Source organism: Salvelinus alpinus, chromosome 1, assembly GCF_045679555.1.
Source record: "Salvelinus alpinus chromosome 1, SLU_Salpinus.1, whole genome shotgun sequence".
Classification (NCBI taxonomy): Eukaryota; Metazoa; Chordata; class Actinopteri; order Salmoniformes; family Salmonidae; genus Salvelinus; species Salvelinus alpinus.
This window is the reverse complement of record NC_092086.1, coordinates 36,394,547-36,415,675: the sequence shown is the minus strand read 5'-3', so window position 1 is coordinate 36,415,675 and position 21,129 is coordinate 36,394,547. Positions and strand designations below refer to the sequence as shown.

The 21,129-nt window shown below is 43.7% G+C and overlaps 1 protein-coding gene across 2 annotated transcripts in view; it reads right to left on the bottom strand.

The window, feature by feature from the left end:
* LOC139574605 (tumor necrosis factor receptor superfamily member 16-like) overlaps window positions 1–19,117 on the bottom strand; it is a 55,993-nt gene extending 36,876 nt beyond the window's left edge. Inside the window, exons 1-2 of one of the 2 annotated variants that reach the window (XM_071399346.1) lie at window positions 18,728–19,117; window positions 9,259–9,421 (exon numbers count right to left, since the gene is read on the bottom strand). In XM_071399346.1, coding sequence (XP_071255447.1) covers window positions 9,259–9,421; window positions 18,728–18,766 — 202 coding nt within the window. In that variant the 5' untranslated portion in view covers window positions 18,767–19,117. The remainder of the gene's footprint in view (window positions 1–9,258; window positions 9,422–18,727) is intronic. The other variant, XM_071399352.1, reaches the window with a different exon arrangement.
* Between the last annotated feature and the right edge of the window lie 2,012 nt (window positions 19,118–21,129).

Below are 21,129 nucleotides of genomic sequence, written 5' to 3'. Positions count from 1 at the left end.
AAGGTGCTCTTGTTGAGGAAGGAGTCTGAAGCCCGCCGCGCTCATTACTAGATTGATCTCTGTGTGGACTGTACCGACTGTACTGTAATCATATAGCTCTCTACTGCTCTGAACAGACGATGAGATGGCCTGTATTCAAAGTTAATCAAGCTGGGTTTGATCACTGGTATGATCACTGATCATTTGATGCTTGGCCACTCTTCATAACTTTAAAGTATGTTTCAAGCTATTTCTGAAAAGATATTGAGATGTATAAACTTAGTGCACGCCATACGCATGTTTCCCATTGTAAATCAGACTTGTCATGAAAGTGTGCGTGTGTGAACAAGCATTATAACTCTGCCAGGAAAACGCCCTCCATTCACCTGACTATAACACCCTCCAACACCCTTTATTTGCTGCATGATTTGGAACTGTTGGAATTAGGCCATGGGACGGCAGTTTCTAAAAGAAAGAGCAATGGCGAATTTGATCACATTTCTGTAGAGGTGTGGGCAGAATGTTTTAATCTTTTACAGTGACTTTTTCAAACTAAACATGCATGCTGCCTATATCGAGTGCCAAACACTTTATTGATTGTATATTCAAAAAAAAATTAATTAAAATGCTACAGCCCACACTTCTTTGCAAAAGACTAATTGTTTTGTTGATCAATATTTTATTGTGTTTCTTCAGTATCTCCTGCCTTGGGTCTCTGAGATGTCACGCTCCTATCGCACAGTAATACTGTAGCCTATACCCATACTGTCAAATCTTTTACACAAGCAACCGGTATATTTACTGTGTAGGAAGAATGTATTCATCTTTTTCAGTCATTTATGCTGTATCTGGCTGTAAAGGGCAGTAATTTATGCTGTATCTGGCTGTAAAGGGCAGTAATGTATGCTGTATCTGGCTGTAAAGGGCAGTAATTTATGCTGTATCTGGCTGTAAAGGGCAGTAATTTATGCTGTATCTGGCTGTAAAGGGCAGTAATTTATGCTGTATCTGGCTGTAAAGGGCAGTCATTTATGCTGTATCTGGCTGTAAAGGGCAGTAATTTATGCTGTATCTGGCTGTAAAGGACAGTATTTATGCTGTATCTGGCTGTAAAGGGCAGTAATTTATGCTGTATCTGACTGTAAAGGACAGTATTTATGCTGTATCTGGCTGTAAAGGGCAGTAATTTATGCTGTATCTGGCTGTAAAGGGCAGTAATGTATGCTGTATCTGGCTGTAAAGGGCAGTAATTTATGCTGTATCTGGCTGTAAAGGGCAGTAATTTATGCTGTATGTGGCTTTAAAGCACAGTATTTATGCTGTATCTGGCTGTAAAGGGCAGTAATTTATGCTGTATCTGGCTGTAAAGGACAGTATTTATGCTGTATCTGGCTGTAAAGGGCAGTAATTTATGCTGTATCTGGCTGTAAAGGGCAGTAATTTATGCTGTATCTGGCTGTAAAGGGCAGTCATTTATGCTGTATCTGGCTGTAAAGGGCAGTCATGTTTGCTGTATCTGGCTGTAAAGGGCAGTAATTTATGCTGTATCTGGCTGTAAAGGGCAGTAATTTATGCTGTATCTGGCTGTAAAGGGCAGTAATTTATGCTGTATCTGGCTGTAAAGGGCAGTAATTTATGCTGTATCTGGCTGTAAAGGACAGTAATTTATGCTGTATCTGGCTGTAAAGGGCAGTCATTTATGCTGTATCTAGCTGTAAAGGGCAGTAATTTATGCTGTATCTGGCTGTAAAGGACAGTAATTTATGCTGTATGTGGCTGTAAAGGGCAGTAATTTATGCTGTATCTGGCTGTAAAGGGGAGTAATTTATGCTGTATCTGGCTGTAAAGGGCAGTAATTTATGCTGTATCAGGCTGTAAAGGACAGTATTTATGCTGTATGTGGCTGTAAAGGGCAGTAATTTATGCTGTATCTGGCTGTAAAGAACTGTGACACTTTCTGACAGAGAAAACAGTGGCCAATTGTTGTGGACTTGTCAACAATGTTTTGATTTCAATTCCAAAAGTTCTTCTAGTTCTTCTCACTAACAGCAAATGGTTGCATCTTGTTATTATGTTTTTATGAATGTGTGTCCTCATATCCCCCATTTGCACAACATACTTACTTGCCTGCTTGCAATACAATATTACAACTGTGCGTGGAAAATGTGCGTGGAGGAAAGCACATTCTCAAGCCAAGTTCACTTTTTATAAATGACAACTTTTGCGTCCAAACTGGCGCATGCATGTTTTGTGGTATATTTTGTAGCTACGCAATGTTTATAAAGGAGGCCCCTGATGACTATTTGCTGAGCCAGTTGTAGTTGTCTTTATGAAGTTCCATTAGTAGAATGTGCTCTTCAGGAATGTTGGTGCTAGAAGTTGAGCCATGAAGGTGTTGACCCCAAACTGGGTTATTCTCATGCTGAGAGTTCTTAGCGGTACAAAGTCATCCATTAATATTGCATGTTCTTATAGAATTTTTTTCAGATATAATTGGAACCCTGCTGAATTATTCATAGAGTCTGTTATTTTCGTGGCTGTAGGAGATGAGAGTGACGTTTGGCGGGAGAGGAGGAGAGGGAGGATGAGAGAGGAGAGGGAAGAGATGAGGAGAGGAGAGGATAAGAGAGGAGACGGTGGAGAGGAGGACAGGATAAGAGAGGAGAGGATAAGAGAGGAGAGGAGGAGATGGTGGAGAGGAGGGGCAGGCTGGTTTGAATAACAGAACAGCGGGATCCCCACCGGATATAGGGTTCCCCAAATCCCTCTGTACTCCTGTGTGATGCTCTTCTAAATGGGGAACAGGAGAGAGGAGGCATCTTCTGCAATCTGTTCAATGTAGAGCTTTAGAGGCTTCCCTTGCTATTAGAAACAGCAAGTGATGCATGTTTTTGTGTGTCTGCATCTGCGTGAGAGTAGTGTGTGTGCCTGCCTGCCTGCCTGCCTGCCTGCCTGCCTGCCTGCCTGCCTGCCTGCCTGCCTGCCTGCGTGCGTGCGTGCCAGGACAAGCAGTGAGAAGTGTTGGATGGCAGTTGTTGTTGTGTTCAGTAAGAGAGAGAGAGCGTATTGCTGGTGTGAAAAGCCCTGCAGCAATGTCCCAGCACTTGCCTTGCCTTGGAAGCTCCTCCAGCATGTAAACACTAGCACAGGCTGAGCCTAATATCTCTAACACCTTGTAAACAGCAGCACAGCTTACTACCTGACAACACAGGGTGTCATCTCCCTTACTTTAAACACAGTGGAAACAGAGAATGTGAGAGGTAACGGCAACATTAGTGGAGGATAAACAGAACAGGATTGGATAAAACAGGCTCATACTGTGAGAACAGGATTGGATTAAACAGGCTCATACTGTGAGAACAGGATTGGATAAAACAGGCTCATACTGTGAGAACAGGATTGGGTAAAACAGGCTCATACTGTGAGAACAGGATTGGATAAAACAGGCTCATACTGTGAGAACAGGATTGGATGAAACAGGCTCATACTGTGAGAACAGGATTGGATTAAACAGGCTCATACTGTGAAAACAGGATTGGATAAAACAGGCTCATACTGTGAGAACAGGATTGGGTAAAACAGGCTCATACTGTGAGAACAGGATTGGATAAAACAGGCTCATATTGTGAGAACAGGATTGGATTAAACAGGCTCATACTGTGAGAACAGAATTGGATTAAACAGGCTCATACTGTGAGAACAGGAATGGATTAAACAGGCTCATACTGTGAGAACAGGATTGGATTAAACAGGCTCATACTGTGAGAACAGGATTGGATAAAACAGGCTCATACTGTGAGAACAGGATTGGATGAAACAGGCTCATACTGTGAGAACAGGATTGGATTAAACAGGCTCATACTGTGAGAACAGGATTGTATAAAACAGGCTCATACTGTGAGAACAGGATTGGGTAAAACAGGCTCATACTGTGAGAACAGGATTGGATAAAACAGGCTCATACTGTGAGAACAGGATTGGATGAAACAGGCTCATACTGTGAGAACAGGATTGGATTAAACAGGCTCATACTGTGAAAACAGGATTGGATAAAACAGGCTCATACTGTGAGAACAGGATTGGATAAAACAGGCTCATACTGTGAGAACAGGATTGGATAAAACAGGCTCATACTGTGAGAACAGGATTGGGTAAAACAGGCTCATACTGTGAGAACAGGATTGGATAAAACAGGCTCATATTGTGAGAACAGGATTGGATTAAACAGGCTCATACTGTGAGAACAGGATTGGATTAAACAGGCTCATACTGTGAGAACAGAATTGGATTAAACAGGCTCATACTGTGAGAACAGGATTGGATTAAACAGGCTCATACTGTGAGAACAGGATTGTATAAAACAGGCTCATACTGTGAGAACAGGATTGGATTAAACAGGCTCATACTGTGAGAACAGGATTGGATAAAACAGGCTCATACTGTGAGAACAGGATTGGATTACACGGGCTCATACTGTGAGAACGGGATTGGATAAAACAGGCTCATACTGTGAGAACAGGATTGGATTACACAGGCTCATACTGTGAGAACAGGATTGGATAAAACAGGCTCATACTGTGAGAACAGGATTGGATAAAACAGGCTCATACTGTGAGAACAGGATTGGATTAAACAGGCTCATACTGTGAGAACAGGATTGGATAAAACAGGCTCATACTGTGAGAACAGGATTGGATAAAACAGGTTCATACTGTGAGAACAGGATTGGGTAAAACAGGCTCATACTGTGAGAACAGGATTGGGTAAAACAGGCTCATACTGTGAGAACAGGATGTTATTTCCTCTGGGTTTCCAACTCCAACCATTTGAGGTAACACAGTGAAAAACATTGACGATGGTCCAAAATTGGATGATCCAAACATGACAACATGTTACAGACCATCAAAAAGACCATCAAATAGTAAATATAAATTCATATGATTCATAAGAATCAGGGAACATGTGACAGAGCAATGGAGAGACCTGAGGTTGAGCTCCCTCCACTGACAGGTGGTAGCCCAGGTCCAGTTTGGCAGTGAGTGTTTCAGATGGTGGTCTGGTCTCTTTATATGGCTCTGGCTAGAGGTAGCAGAGCAGCTCTGACATTGACTGAATGAGCGGGGCCTTCGATCTGGCGGAAAAATAACTGACCTTAGGGTAAATAATGATTTGAAGTAGGACTCAGAGCCTTTGTTTTCTTTTCAGTCAGGCTTGACGGTACAACCTTTCCTCAACCTCCCCAATTATCCCGCAGTGCAACAGGCCTCTACCTAATTTTAGCTCGCATGCATAAATCCCTATGCAGTCATTGTATATAAACATGTCTAAACGTGACCGTATGCTCCAGAACCACGCACATGTTGGAGGGAGGGAGGGAGGGAGAGAGGGAGGGAGGGTAAAAATCAGTTACCATGCCCGTCACCACCTGAGACCATGCAGAACATTAAGGTTAGCAACATCTTTCCTCTCTTCCTGAATATGATCCTCATGGTTCCTGTCAACCTGACCACCCTCCTCTAGATATCTAGCAGTATGATCCTGTCAGAAGTTAGTGATTGAAGGCTGATGGATGTGGTGTAAATGTGCCAATTCAGCCTGAGAAGGCCCCTCCTCTCACATCGAAGTGTTTCGACCACATTAGATTAGCATCATTAATAATGCAGGTCTGGACATCCTTAAGTTTCTCCTGTGTCCATCCTCTTTCATCTTCTCCATTTTCAGCACTATGCTGCTGTGTTCTTCTAGTGGACCGTGGCCAATGGCCATTTCCCCACTAATGTCAGACAGCTTTCCTTCCTTAACTCTTTTCTCTCTTTCTGCTATGCTAACATAACATACTGACCTTTCACTGGCTCTTGTTTCTCTGTAGGGCTATACGTTAAACGTTCTGAAACCTGCATGCCGGTTTCTATTTGTCTTTTAAAACTTGAAACATGTATTTAACAGTGTGTAATTATCGCCACGCTTCAGTGATCTGCTTGGCTCGACCCCAAGGTTTACAACATCTGTTTAGGGTATTATTAACGTTCCTATAATGCTATTATTAGGATGTTAAAAAGCGAAGTCATATCTGGTGACAGTTATGTGTTATCCCTCATTAGCTCACCTAGTGTTGTTCTGGGGTCAGTGGAGTAATGCAGTAGTTTCCGCTGTAGGAGCCACAGAGGAGTCTCAAACTAATTTCTCCTCATTCCCCCCATTACCCACTGATCCACAATCAGTCAGTCCTCTTTTACACACTCCATTGACTAAGGAAGCTGTGGTTCTCCTCTCTCTATGTCCTTCTCTCTCTCTGTCTCTCTCTCTTTCCCTCTCTCTCTCTAAATCCCCAACTGAACCCCATTCAGTCAGAGGACTTTCTAAACACTTTATTGACTGGCCTTTTCTCTCTCCATCCCCACTGATCCCCAGTCAGTTGCAGCCCCCTTTGTGATGCTTCACTGAGAAGCAGCTCTGGATGTGCTGTGTCCCATGACAGGCAGAGAGAGAGAGAAAGTGGAAAGGACTGATAAATATTTCAGCGGTGCTGACGTTGGCAGGCGTCTAGACCTGAAAGGATAGGGCAATGAGGAGGGGAGGTGTTAGCAGGACAGGAAGTAGAGTATCCAGAGAGGAAGAAGAGGTAAATAAAGATTCACCCATATTTGCCATGAAACAGGAAATGGATGCTCTGAATGTTTTGTCACCTTTTAAAATATTAATACCTGCGCTTTATGAAATACTGCTTCTATCTACGTATATAGCTTTTGTTATTTAGGTAAAGGTCCGTGTTTTCAGCCACTGACATCCATTTATAACACTCTCAGGCCCTATTTTTGTTAGTGTTTCAGGGATGCATCAAGCACATTAACATTTTATTGGGACTAACAAAAACGGACAGGCAGAGAACAATTGTAAATTGACTCAAATTGTCACAAACTAATGCAATTCTGCTAAATTGTGTAATGTTTACCACATTATTGATACCATGTCTGTATCGTGGCTCAAGATAATTGTTTTCTAGGGCTTCCCGGTGTCACTACAGATCCGGATTCAATCCCGGGCTGTATAGCAGCTGGCCGCGACCGGGAGACCCATGAGGTGCGGCTGACTTCCGGGTTAAGCGAGCAGTGTGTCAAGAAGCAGTGCGGCTTGGTGGGGTCGTGTTTCGGAGGACGCATGGCTCTCGACCTTCACCTCCCCTGAGTCCGTACAGGAGTTGCAGCGATGGGACAACACTGACAACATTGTTTTCTGCATCCCTGTGTAGGATATCAAATGGGTGCGGCGCACTGGTATAATTAGTCTGTTTAAATGTGTAAAGATGCAGTCATGTAACACCATGCAAGATGAATGAGCAGACCCTGCTCTTTGGTGCTTGATGCTCCCTCAGACCAGTTTTTGTCCCCGTTACAGCCGATGAGTCACATAAAGACTGGTAGGGAATGAGAGTGGAGCGCTCAGTAGTGGTTTATCATTTCCCATGAAAAGAGTGACAGCATTTATACATTTTAATTTATAAATGAAGGACTCTTAGGGCAGGGTTCAGTCAAACCTTAGAATACAAGTCCATATTAGGATGTCTCTACTGCTTTTGCAGAGAAGCCAAGTGGCTCCAGTTTCCTGCTGTAATCCATCACTTTGTGTAATTTGCTGATAATAATGATGAATTAGTCTCCATTCCTCATCCCCTCCCTTCCAGTTGTTCTTTTACCTCTCTATGTACACTGTCTGGTTGGCTGTTCACCACCTGACCAGCTGCTGTGGATGAGACTTTGATCTTAAACTGCCAAGTTCCAGGAATGTTTGGAGGTTACATTAAATAATATGTGCATGCCATGTCTTTACACATTGTTGGGCAGCAGTTCACAGGCATCCCAGGCTAGTGTTGTGTCTGTAGGAGCTTGTTATGGTAATACTATATCAAGCAGCAACACAGGCCATCTTCTGACTAAATTACTTAATTGATCTAATTTTAGACCTCGTCTGTTCTGTGTCCTGCTCAAATTGTGTTGGAAGACACTGGCATTTCTGGGATTTGTAAAGGACCTCAACTGAAGAATACTTTGTCTGTGAATTGTCACAGTTGTGAAAGAAGATCCTATTTGTACGACTCAGTCAATAGAGCAGACCTGACACCAATCATGAGTCACAATGCACTCTGACATTCTGCTCATCCACCACAACCATGCAGTGACCTTTGAGAACTACATTTTGACTTATAGAAGTGCTGTAGAATCCAGCTGACTTTCTCTCTCTGGATTCTATTTCTATGCTATGCAGTGACCTATGAGAACTACACTTTAACTTCTACTATGCATCTTAATTACTGTAAAGGACAACAACAGAAAGAGAGTGAAAGAGAAAGAGAGGGAAAATGGTGAAACAAACCCTAAGATGAAGTGTATATGTATGTTTGCATAAAGGGTCTTCCTCTCTGTAGGACGTTCTAGCACAACATTGGCACCTCTCCCGTCCCGTTTTATCCTCCCTCTGAATCAGTGCTAATGGGTTTCAGCCTGAGTTGTAAGTGAACACATTTGGCCCCACTTACAGCCATCAAACATAGGAACCCCTGCCTGTTTATAAAGAACACTTTGCTATTAAAGCAGGGACAGAAGGCTTTTTTTAGTAATGTGCAAATTGGACAGTAACATTTTTGTTCAGGCTTTTTTCTGTTTTGATTGGATGGTTTTAGACGGTGGGGTATTAATGTGTAAATTGACGTTGGTGGTGTAAATGAGTGCATATAAGGTGAAATGTGTAGTTCAGGGATTTTTCTGCCATTGAAATCATTGAGGTGGCTAAGTCCAAACAGTGTAAAAGAAAGTTCTAAAATACTGTATATATACTTTTTAAAATACATTTTTGGGATATAAAAACACTTTCAGCGTGTACTTAAATGACTAAAACCAGACATAAAGTGTGTAAAAAAGATAATGGACCTATATATTTTTTGATAACATAATCATTGAGAACTAACAATCCCCAAAATAAAAACTAGACAGTCAGGGAGAATTGAAAATTCTAAAAACAATGAATTTAGCATTATAGATTTTGTTATTATGTTTGAGCAAAAGAACACAACATTAGCCATTCTTTACCCCGCCAAGATGGGAGCTTCTAAAATTATAACGCGCCGACGGGCCAACCGCGCCCCCTGCCATGCCCACCACCTAAGCCCCTTTTTGATACAGAAGAAAACCTCTAGTTGTGCACCTGAAAATAGCTGTGTGTGCGTGCCTATGTGCATAATACAGTATGTCTGTATAGATGTGTACATTTGAAGGATGAACTCACTGTCTAGGCACTGGGCGCAGACGGTCTGGTTGGCACCACACCTCCTCACCACCCCCTCTCCAGGTGGGCACACCTCGCAGCACTCTCCACCCTTGGTGTACTGGCCTGACTCACAGGGCACCTGCACCGCCCGCTCCGTCTTAGAAGCCACCAATACCCCAACCTGGCACAGACAGAGGAACAGACAGAAGGGTGTTAAAGCAAAGGTCACCCATAATACTGGCTCATAGAGGGGAATGTTTTGAAGGCAAAAATGACAGCCAGATGCGTATTACAATCATGTTCCTAATCTAACCTCGTATCATGATTCGCAATAAATAATTTTGTCTTCATCTAAATCAGAGACAAATTCTTCTACAGAGCAATACAAATCAAATCAAATCAAATCAAATCAAATTTTATTAGTCACATACACATGGTTAGCAGATGTTAATGCGAGTGTAGCGAAATGCTTGTGCTTCTAGTTCCGACAATGCAGTAATAACCAACAAGTAATCTAACCTAACAATTCCACAACTACTACCTTATACACACACAAGTGTAAAGGGATAAAGAATATGTACATAAAGATATATGAATGAGTGGTGGTACAGAACGGCATAGGCAAGATGCAGTAGATGGTATAGAGTACGGTATATACATATGAGATGAGTACTGTAGGGTATGTAAACATAAAGTGGCATAGTTTAAAGTGGCTAGTGGTACATGTATTACATAAAGATGGCAAGATGCAGTAGATGATATAGAGTACAGTATATACATATGAGATGGGTAATGTAGGGTATGTAAACATTATATTAAGTGGCATTGTTTAAAGTGGCTAGTGGTACATTTTTACATAATTTCCATCAATTCCCATTTTTAAAGTGGCTGGAGTTGAGTCAGTATGTTGGCAGCGGCCGCTAAATGTTAGTGGTGGCTGTTTAACAGTCTGATGGCCTTGAGATAGAAGCTGTTTTTCAGTCTCTCGGTCCCTGCTTTGATGCACCTGTACTGACCTCGCCTTCTGGATGATAGCGGGGTGAACAGGCAGTGGCTTGGGTGGTTGTTGTCCTTGATGATCTTTATGGCCTTCCTGTGACATCGGGTGGTGTAGGTGTCCTGGAGGGCAGGTAGTTTGCCCCCGGTGATGCGTTCTGCAGACCTCACTACCCTCTGGAGAGCCTTACGGTTGTGGGCGGAGCAGTTGCCGTACCAGGCGGTGATACAGCCCGACAGGATGCTCTCGATTGTGCATCTGTAGAAGTTTGTGAGTGCTTTTGGTGACAAGCCGAATTTCTTCAGCCTCCTGAGGTTGAAGAGGCGCTGCTGCGCCTTCTTCACGACGCTGTCTGTGTGGGTGGACCAATTCAGTTTGTCCGTGATGTGTACACCGAGGAACTTAAAACTTTCCACCTTCTCCACTACTGACCCGTCGATGTGGATAGGGGGGTGCTCCCTCTGCTGTTTCCTGAAGTCCACAATCATCTCCTTTGTTTTGTTGACGTTGAGTGTGAGGTTATTTTCCTGACACCACACTCCGAGGGCCCTCACCTCCTCCCTGTAGGCCGTCTCGTCGTTGTTGGTAATCAAGCCTACCACTGTAGTGTCATCCGCAAACTTGATGATTGAGTTGGAGGCGTGCATGGCCACGCAGTCGTGGGTGAACAGGGAGTACAGGAGAGGGCTCAGAACGCACCCTTGTGGGGCCCCAGTGTTGAGGATCAGCGGGGTGGAGATGTTGTTACCTACCCTCACCACCTGGGGGCGGCCCGTCAGGAAGTCCAGGACCCAGTTGCACAGGGCGGGGTCGAGACCCAGGGTCTCGAGCTTGATGACGAGTTTGGAGGGTACTATGGTGTTAAATGCTGAGCTGTAATCGATGAACAGCATTCTCACATGGGTATTCCTCTTGTCCAGATGGGTTAGGGCAGTGTGCAGTGTGGTTGCGATTGCGTCGTCTGTGGACCTATCGGGTCGGTAAGCATGACTAAAAATGACTAGTCTCTCAAAGCACTTCATGATGACGGAAGTGAGTGCTACGGGGCGGTAGTCGTTTAGCTCAGTTACCTTAGCTTTCTTGGGAACAGGAACAATGGTGGCCCTCTTGAAGCATGTGGGAACAGCAGACTGGAATAAGGATTGATTGAATATGTCCGTAAACACACCAGCCAGCTGGTCTGCGCATGCTCTGAGGACGCGGCTGGGAATGCCGTCTGGGCCTGCAGCCTTGCGAGGGTTAACACGTTTAAATGTTTTACTCACCTCGGCTGCAGTGAAGGAGAGCCCGCAGGTTTTGGTAGGGGGCCGTGTCAGTGGCACTGTATTGTCCTCAAAGCGGGCAAAAAAGTTGTTTAGCCTGTCTGGGAGCAAGACATCCTGGTCCGCGACGGGGCTGGTTTTCTTTTTGTAATCCGTGATTGACTGTAGACCCTGCCACATACCTCTTGTGTCTGAGCTGTTGAATTGCGACTCGATTTTGTCTCTGTACTGGGACTTAGCCTGTTTGATTGCCTTGCGGAGAGAATAGCTACACTGTTTGTATTCGGTCATGCTTCCGGTCACCTTGCCCTGGTTAAAAGCAGTGGTTCGCGCTTTCAGTTTCACGCGAATGCTGCCGTCAATCCACGGTTTCTGGTTTGGGAATGTTTTAATCGTTGCTGTGGGTACGACATCGTCAATGCACTTCCTAATGAACTCGCTCACCGAATCAGCATATTCGTCAATATTGTTGTTGGACGCAATGCGGAACATATTCCAATCCGCGTGATCGAAGCAGTCTTGAAGCGTGGAATCAGATTGGTCGGACCAGCGTTGAACAGACCTGAGCGCGGGAGCTTGTTGTTTTAGTTTCTGTTTGTAGGCTGGAATCAACAAAATGGAGTCGTGGTCAGCTTTTCCGAAAGGGGGGCGGGGGAGGGCCTTATATGCGTCGCGGAAATTAGTATAACAATGATCTAGGGTTTTTCCAGCCCTGGTAGCACAATCGATATGCGGATAGAATTTAGGGAGTTTTGTTTTTAGATTAGCCTTGTTAAAATCCCCAGCTACGATGAATGCAGCCTCAGGGTGTGTGGTTTCCAGTTTACAAAGAGTCAGATAAAGTTCGTTCAGGGCCATCGATGTGTCTGCTTGGGGGGGAATATATACGGCTGTGATTATGATTGAAGAGAATTCCCTTGGTAGATAATGCGGTCGACATTTTATTGTGAGGAGTTCTAGATCAGGTGAACAGAATGACTTGAGTTCCTGTGTGTTGTTATGATGATCACACCACGTCTCGTTAATCATAAGGCATACCCCCCCGCCCCTCTTCTTACCAGAAAGATGTTTGTTTCTGTCGGCGCGATGCATGAAGAAACCAGCTGGCTGCACCGACTCCGTTAGCGTCTCTTGAGTTAGCCATGTTTCCGTGAAGCAGAGCACGTTGCAATCCCTGATGTCTCTCTGGAATGCTACCCGTGCTCGGATTTCATCAACCTTATTGTCAAGAGACTGGACATTGGCGAGTAGTATGCTAGGGAGTGGAGCGCGATGTGCCCGTCTCCGAAGCCTGGCCAGGAGACCGCCTCGTTTGCCCCTTTTACGGCGTCGCACAGGGTCGCCGGCTGGGATCAGATCCATTGTATTGGGTGGAAGGCAAAACACTGGATCCGTTTCGGGAAAGTCATATTCCTGGTAGGAACGATGATGAGTTGACGTTAATCGTATATTCAGTAGTTCCTCCCGACTGTATGTAATGAAACCTAAGATTACCTGGGGTACCGATGTAAGAAATAACACATAAAAAAACAAAATACTGCATATTTTCCAAGGAACGCGAAGCGAGGCGGCCATCTCGTTTCGGCGCCGGATGTTTACATTGTCCCATCCTCAGAAAGCCTTAAAAGGCACATAAAGGCAAGCCTCAAGGTGCTCACCCATGACTGGTCCAAGTAACACCGAAAACATATGTGCCTAATGCACAACCTCATGTTGCATGTTAGCACTTCAATATATCCTCCCCATACACACACACACCCATGCATGCACACACTCGTGCACACACACACACATGCACACACACACACTTCCCCCCAGAATTCCTGTTCTGATCATCCATGTCCAGCCCACTGCCCTTTACACTGAAGCTGTCAGAGTGCAGGGTGTTTACAAAGTCTCCTGAACCCATTAATTTTTATTTAAAAAAATAATAATTATCCCCTTTTCTCCCCAATTTTCGTGGTATCCAATCGCTAGTAATTACTATCTTGTCTCATCGCTACAACTCCCGTACGGGCTCGGGAGAGACGAAGGTCGAAAGCCATGCGTCCTCCGAAGCACAACCCAACCAAGCCGCACTGCTTCTTAACACAGCGTGCCTCCAACCCGGAAGCCAGCCGCACCAATGTGTCGGAGGAAACACCGTGCACCTGGCCCCCTTGGTTAGCGTGCACTGCGCCCGGCCCGCCACAGGAGTCGCTGGAGCGCGATGAGACAAGGATATCCCTACCGGCCAAACCCTCCCTACCCCGGACGACGCTGGGCCAATTGTGCGTCGCCCCACGGACCTCCCGGTCGCGGCCGGCTGCGACAGAGCCTGGGCGCGAACCCAGAGACTCTGGTGGCGCAGCTAGCGCTGCGATGCAGTGCCCTAGACCACTGCGCCACCCGGGAGGCCAACCCATTCATTTATAAGGAGAAGATCTACGTTTGTTTTTCTAATACTTGATTTGTGTTTTCTTCCCCATAGGGGTTACTCTCATCCTTATTTATTCGCTTGTAGTGCAAATGTTAGTTGAATACTCCAGGCGGGACTGTTTCGAGAAGTAAAGCATTTGAGGAGCTTCACTTTTTCTTTAAGGCCAAGACAAACGGAACTGTCTACGGGGCTATTGGTCAGACTCAGTACTGTTGATGGAGGGCCTGGGAGAGTTAACGTCCTTGTTTTTCTCTCTAATTGCTAGGTGTGGTAAAAGACAGATTCCTCTCTGGAATTTGCATAACAAGTCCTCATATTGCGCAACTTAAAACTATAAATTCCCACACGCACGCAAAGGCATACACACATGCTGCTTCCTGCTACACACAATCTTCTCTCTGTCTCTTTATTTCCACTCTTTTTCTCACTGCCTCTCTCCACTCTCCCTCTCGCTGTCACTTCCTCTCTCTCACTCTGATATAAATGCCAAACAGCTTCACAGGCACAGGACTAAAGCATGTTTTCATACATACAATACATTTAAATAAGGAAACAATAATGTGAAGCACATTCTGAAGTCATAATCATCAAAACCATTAGACTGAAATGCTTTCATGTTTAATGCCTCACATTTTACTAAGAAAAACTGCTGGTCTCTCTCTCACTGAGATGCCTTCTCTCTCTCTTTAATTGTCCCCCTCTCTCCCCCTCCCTCAGCCCCTGCTTTCATTCAGAAACAGATGCACTGAGAGCAGCCGCCAGCACAGCTCTCTCTCTCTCTCTCTCTCTCTCTCTGTCGATCGACTCTCATCCGCTCTGTACATTTCTCCCTCTCTCTCTTCCCTCTCTCTATCTTCTCTGTATTGTCCTAAAGCACACCGTTGCCTTGTTTTGTACCACAATCCAATGATAAAACTGAGGAGGACAAAAATGCAATTTCAGAATCCCCCCCGTCCCCAGTGAAAGTTGTGCTTGTGACCCCTCTACTCTTGGCATGTCTCCCTCTGTTGGAGAATTGCCCAAAGCATTGTTAAACCACACATAAGCATATTTTTTTATCCTTACTAATTTATGCAAACCTTTGCACTAAACCTGTTTTTATTTGAATATGGTCTTACACTATAATCACCAGGTCGGTGAATGTGAACTTGGAATGCCGCCCAAACCCCCAAGTTTATCTGTATTTGTGTGCATCTTGTCAGTGAAATAAACTGGCAATTTACCAGCTTCACCTCTGATAAGGAGCCTGCTACTCTCAACATGATCTGAGTGACTGAAAGGTGCTGCATGGTCAATCCGACGTCTGCATTGGCCGTGCAGCATTTAGGGTGATATGGCCTCTGCAGAAGTCAGGGTATTCATACTTCTTGAGATTAGCGGAGCAGCGCAGAACTGTTGTGAAGGAAGTTGTCAAGGAAGTCAGTTTGTGTTTATACAGGACCTCCTGACCTACAGTTGAAGTGGGAAGTTTACATGCACTCATGTTGGAGTCATTAACACTCGTTTTCAACCACTCCACAAATTTCTTGTTAACAAACTATAGTTTTGTCAAGTTGGTTAGGACATCTACTTTGTGCATGACACACGTAATTTTTCCAACAATTGTTTACAGACAGATTATTTCACTTATAATTCACTGTATCACAATTCCAGTGGGTCAGAAGTTTACATACACTAAGTTGACTGTGCCTTTAAACAGCTTGGAAAATTCCTAAAATTATGTCATGGCTTTAGAAGCTTCTGATAGGCTTATTGACATCATTTGAGTCAATTGGAGGTGTACCTGTGGATGTATTTCAAGGCCTACCTTCAAACTCAGTGCCTCTTTGCTTGACATCATGGGAAAATCAAAAGAAATCAGCCAAGACCTCAGAAAAACTATTGTTGACCTCCACAAGTCTGGTTCATCCTTGGGAGCAATTTCCAAACACCTGAAGGTACCACGTTCATCTGTACAAACAATAGTAGGCAAGTATAAACACCATGGGACCACGCAGCCATCATACTGCTCAGGAAGGAGATGCGCTCTGTCTCCTAGAGATGAATGTACTTTGGTGCGAAAAGTGAAAATCAATTCAAGAACAACAGCAAAGGACTTTGTGAAGATGCTGGAGGAAACAGGTACAAAAGTATCTATATCCACAGTAAAATGAGTCCTATATCGACATAACCTGAAAGGCCGCTCAGCAAGGAAGAAGGCACTGCTCCAAAACCGCGATAAAAAAGCCAGACTACGGTTTGCAACTGCACATGGGGACAAAGATCATACTTTTTATATAACTGTTTGGCCATAATAACCATTGTTATGTTTGTAGGAAAAAGGGGGACGTTTGCAAGCCGAAGAACACCATCCCAACCGTGAAGCATGAGGGTGGCAGCATCATGTTGTGGGGGTGCTTTGCTGCAGGAGGGACTGGTGCACTTCACAAAATAGATGGCATCATGAGGGGAAATTATGTGGATATATTGAAGCAACATCTCAAAACATCAGTCACGAAGTTAAAACTTGGACGCAAATGGATCTTCCAAATGGACAATGACCCCAAGCATTCTTCCAAAGTTGTGGCAAAATGGCTTAAGGACAGCAAAGTCAAGGTATTGGAGTGGTCATCATAAAGCCCTAACCTCAATCCTATAGAACATTTGTCGGCAGAACTGAAAAAGTGTGTGTGATTAAGGAGGCCTACAAACCTGACTCAGTTACACCAGCTCTGTCAGGAGGAATGGACCAAAATTCACCCAACTTATTGTGGGAAGCTTGTGGAAGACTACCCAAAACGTTTGACCCAAGTTAAACAATTTAAAGGCAATGCTACCAAATACTAATTGAGTGTATGTAAACTTCTGACCCACTGGGAATGTGATTAAAGAAATAAAAGCTGAAATAAATCATTCTCTCTACTATTATTCTGACATTTCACATTCTTAAAATAAAGTGGTGATCCTAACTGACCTAAGACAGGGAATTTTTACTATGATTAAATGTCAGGAATAGTGAAAAACTGAGTTTAAATGTATTTGGCTAAGGTGTATGTAAACTTCCGTCATCAACTATACCTATCATCAACCAATCATGTCAATGAGGAGCTATACGGAGCCCTCCGCATTGTCACACAATTTGAGACGCGCACAGCGATGCGGTACGGAGCTCATTTTTGTCTCTGCGTGCCTCCCCTCCGTAGACTCCGCAATTGCATCACACCATCTATACGGAGCCTCCGACCACATTTTCGGATCAAGCATAAATTGGCTTTAAGTCTTTAACTCAAACGTGTAGAATAAGGCAATGCCCTCACACACACACACACACACACACACACACAAACACACACACACACACACACACACGCAAACACACACACATACACACACCAGGTCACATCCCCAGCCTTGAGATGCCTGCTTTGCACTCTCCCCGATTTCATTGTCAATTAGAGACTATTTCTGAATCTAATTCTACAAACATGCTCTATACTACCACAATGTTGTAAAGAAGCTGTCAAAACAGACTGCTCCTGAGTAATGTAGAGGGCTGTTCACATGGTGAGTGAATGAACAAGCCTTATTAGACCAGCAGGTCTTGAAATATCAGGAGGATTAGCCTATGACAGCCACTCACCAAATAATAGCAAATAGTTTGTAATCATCCCCATCACCATTATCATTATCATCACCCAACTATCCAAAATTCACATGCATATCATGAATTGCTCAAAACTTTATGAACTTCAGATAAGTCACTACCTCCACTTCAACAGAAGCCTACTGCCAAAAAAAGTGAAAATATGGTTATTTTAGGATTTCATAACAGGTTCATGCATTAAAACTGTCATTAGATCACATACGGACTGAAATGTTAAGGGTTTGATCAGTCATCAGTAAATGGCACAGATCTGTTTCATATATGCATACTCAGTGTTGGGGAAGCTACTCTGAAAATATATTTTACCAAGCTACCAATTACTTGACACTGGAAGAAGTTAAACTGGGTATATGGGTGAAGTAGGCAATCATTTTCTTTTTTTCAGCATTAGACCTGACTAATTCTCACTTGAAACGTTTGTTTTTTTGTTTCTCAGGCTAAACGACACATTCTGTTAACATATGACCTCAATTGCAATTTGTTATCTATGGCTTTTCAGGTGCACATATGAACGTTTTTTAAGAACTAGTTTGGATGTAGTGAACTACTTTCTCAAAGTAACTTTAGTTCAGTAAACGATATTTGTTTTAAGGGTAGCTTTAATGTAGCAAATTAAGTAATTGGTAGCTTGGTAAACTATATTTTCTGAGTAGTTTCCCCAACACTGAGTATGCATATTTACCGATGACTGACAAAGCCTTTCATTTCAGTCCGTATGTGATCTTATCACAGTTTTTGAATGGATGGACCTGCTATGAAATCCTACATTGTAAAAGGAACCTTGGGCTACGGCACCTTCCTATGAAAACCTTCCAGGATGGTTGTTTTATAAAGGATTCAGATGAAGAGCATGGGGAACTATAACTGTTATTAGAAAACACACATTCGGGTTTATTATGATCAGTTCTGAGATGGGGGGGGGGGGGGGGGCTGATAAGCACCTTCCCTCCAGCAGTTCTCCTCAGATTAGTATCGTGACTAATTTGCCAGCATTAGATGGAGAAATACGAGGGACAGTGCAGGGATCCCCAGTCCAATACAACTACAGTGTTATAAAGCAAAGTAATAAAATGCAAACAATGAACACGTTTCTCCCATGCTACCTATTCAATCAAAATGAAATATATCTTTATGAAATCAGAGTTATAAATCATGCCACTACTCACCACTCCAAACAACATCACCAATGATAAGGTACCCGCCATGCTTCGGTTTCCTACAGTGTCATAAACAAATAGACTATACTAAATGGATACTGCAAAGGAACATACAGGACGAATTGTTCATTTTAATTCCAGTGGCAATTCTTTATCAATGAGTCCGCAGTCAATTCCCCATGCTCTTCGCTGCCGTGTAGCGTTCGAGACCTTTTGAGAGTGAGATGCGTCGCATTGGCAGGTCACTAGTGGGTGCGTGCAGCGTCCCGGCGCAGACTGACTGTACTGAGCGCTATCCAGCAGTGCACTGCGGAGGCAAGAGTCGTGCACGAACTGAAGAGAGGCACGTCCACTCTTTCCTGATTTACCCTGTGACTTCTACAGTAGACGACTTGGACGATCTACACCTGGGATCATCAACTAGATTCAGACGCGCGTCAACTTTTTCTTGAGTGGAAGGTTGGGGGGCAAGAACATAATTACAAATCATTTGTAGACTTCAAATTTACCGCATTAAGCCCAAACAGATATAATATTTGACTAAAACATAATAATTCCAAACCTTGCTTGCATTTGTATATGGTAATGTGTCTCTATATTATGCATGGAAATACTTGGAAACAGATATTCCAAATTAAAATAACTTGGAGCTGATTTACATTGTTTTATGTCCAACAATGAAAATGCAACAAAAAAAAACCATTAAAAACACCTGCAGTACAAATTCGTCACTCGGGCCGCCAGTTGGGGGACCCTGATCTACATAGACAAGAGACAAGGATCAACTGGAGTCACTTTTCTGACACTTCATCTATATCTCGCTCTCTCTCTCGCTCTGTTTCTCTCTCTCTTTCTCTCTATCTGTTGTTTGCCAAAGAAAGCATCCCCGGAAATCTACCTGAAATCTACTGGGTAGATGCGTTTTTCACATGCAGTTTTATTGATAATTTCAAATTTATGTGGTCTGTATTATTGCGTCAACTGTATATTAATGAATTAATTTAATGAGCTGGTGCACACCCCAAAAGTTGGTAGAGGTGCTGACCAACGGCGAGCAAACTAAGCAACAAAAAAAAGAGTCTCATACTCTATATACAAGCTCCCGGTAATGTATTGGGTAAACCACCAACGTTTTGTCATCACTTCAGGGTCTGTTGTCAAGCACATCATCATTCTAGGTACAGCTTGATTCTTGCGCTTTTTTTTTACATGTTCACGTAGCCTATAGCCTACAATATTTACCAGCTGCACCCAAAAAAATTATACATATACAGTATATGTAGCGAACAAAAGAAGTGGGAAGCAAATCCAGGCGTGAAAGGCAAACACCCTACGCAACGCGCCAATAGGGTTAACCCACTTGGTGGGAATTGTAAAGTGGCTCATATATCGAGGACCATCATACTGCCCCTTTCGAGCCCGTAGGCACGTCGACTTTCTTTCAAATCCCTTCACAAGTATCTCTGTGCCTTTCGATGGCCCAACGACCGCCATCCGACTTGACACCAACGTAGCGAACAGAGGGAGCAGCAAGCGAATCCTGGTCTCAGGCGTGAAAGGCAAACACCCTATGCATCGCGACAATAGGGTTAACCCACTTGGTGGGAATTTTAACATGGCTCAAAGAGCTAGGCTTTTTACCAGCCACACCACAGTATCTTACACAATATAAGGATGCACCACAAGAGGGAGACTGCTTCACTTGCATAGTTGGTCATCCCTGAAGTAACACTACTGTGAATGATCAGGCTATCAAGGTAAGACAGTTCAATGAGGGATGTGCACTTTCAAGAAAGAAACAACTTAATTAATATTGACTCATGTTTTACAATCCATTTTATAACATCATTTCATGTCATGTAATTTCATACCAAGGCTTACAACCGTTGACCTACCACTTGTACTTATCGTACCATGACACAACGCCATATGGTAAGTGAATAGAGTGAGAGACAGTGTGAATTTTCAATTGAGCCATTATGCTCATACACACACCTCTGGGATATGTTCTGTATTGAACCTGTCCATCAAAGCAGATCACATGGTCCATTATGTGGAGTTTTTGAACAGGCTCCATAGTCCTTGATGATACACAAAATTTGGGAAGGCCACTGAAAGACCACTAATGCACGTCTGAGTTCTATAATTGTGTTTACTGCTCATTGAGGTATTTACACTTAAAGGCAAACTAGTGTTGATGGCTATTGATCTCAGACAATTTGGCAGGGCAGAAGCCACCAATCAGGTTGCAGCACACTGAACCTGCTACCGTCACGTCCCACCTCCACTATAACCTTATTGTCCCCCTGACCCTGTCTGGCTCCACCCCTTCTGTACCTATCAGCTGAGGGGGTCTGCGCTACTCTATGGGCCCCCTTGTATTGGCAGGCTGGTTGGGTTTCACGGTTGAG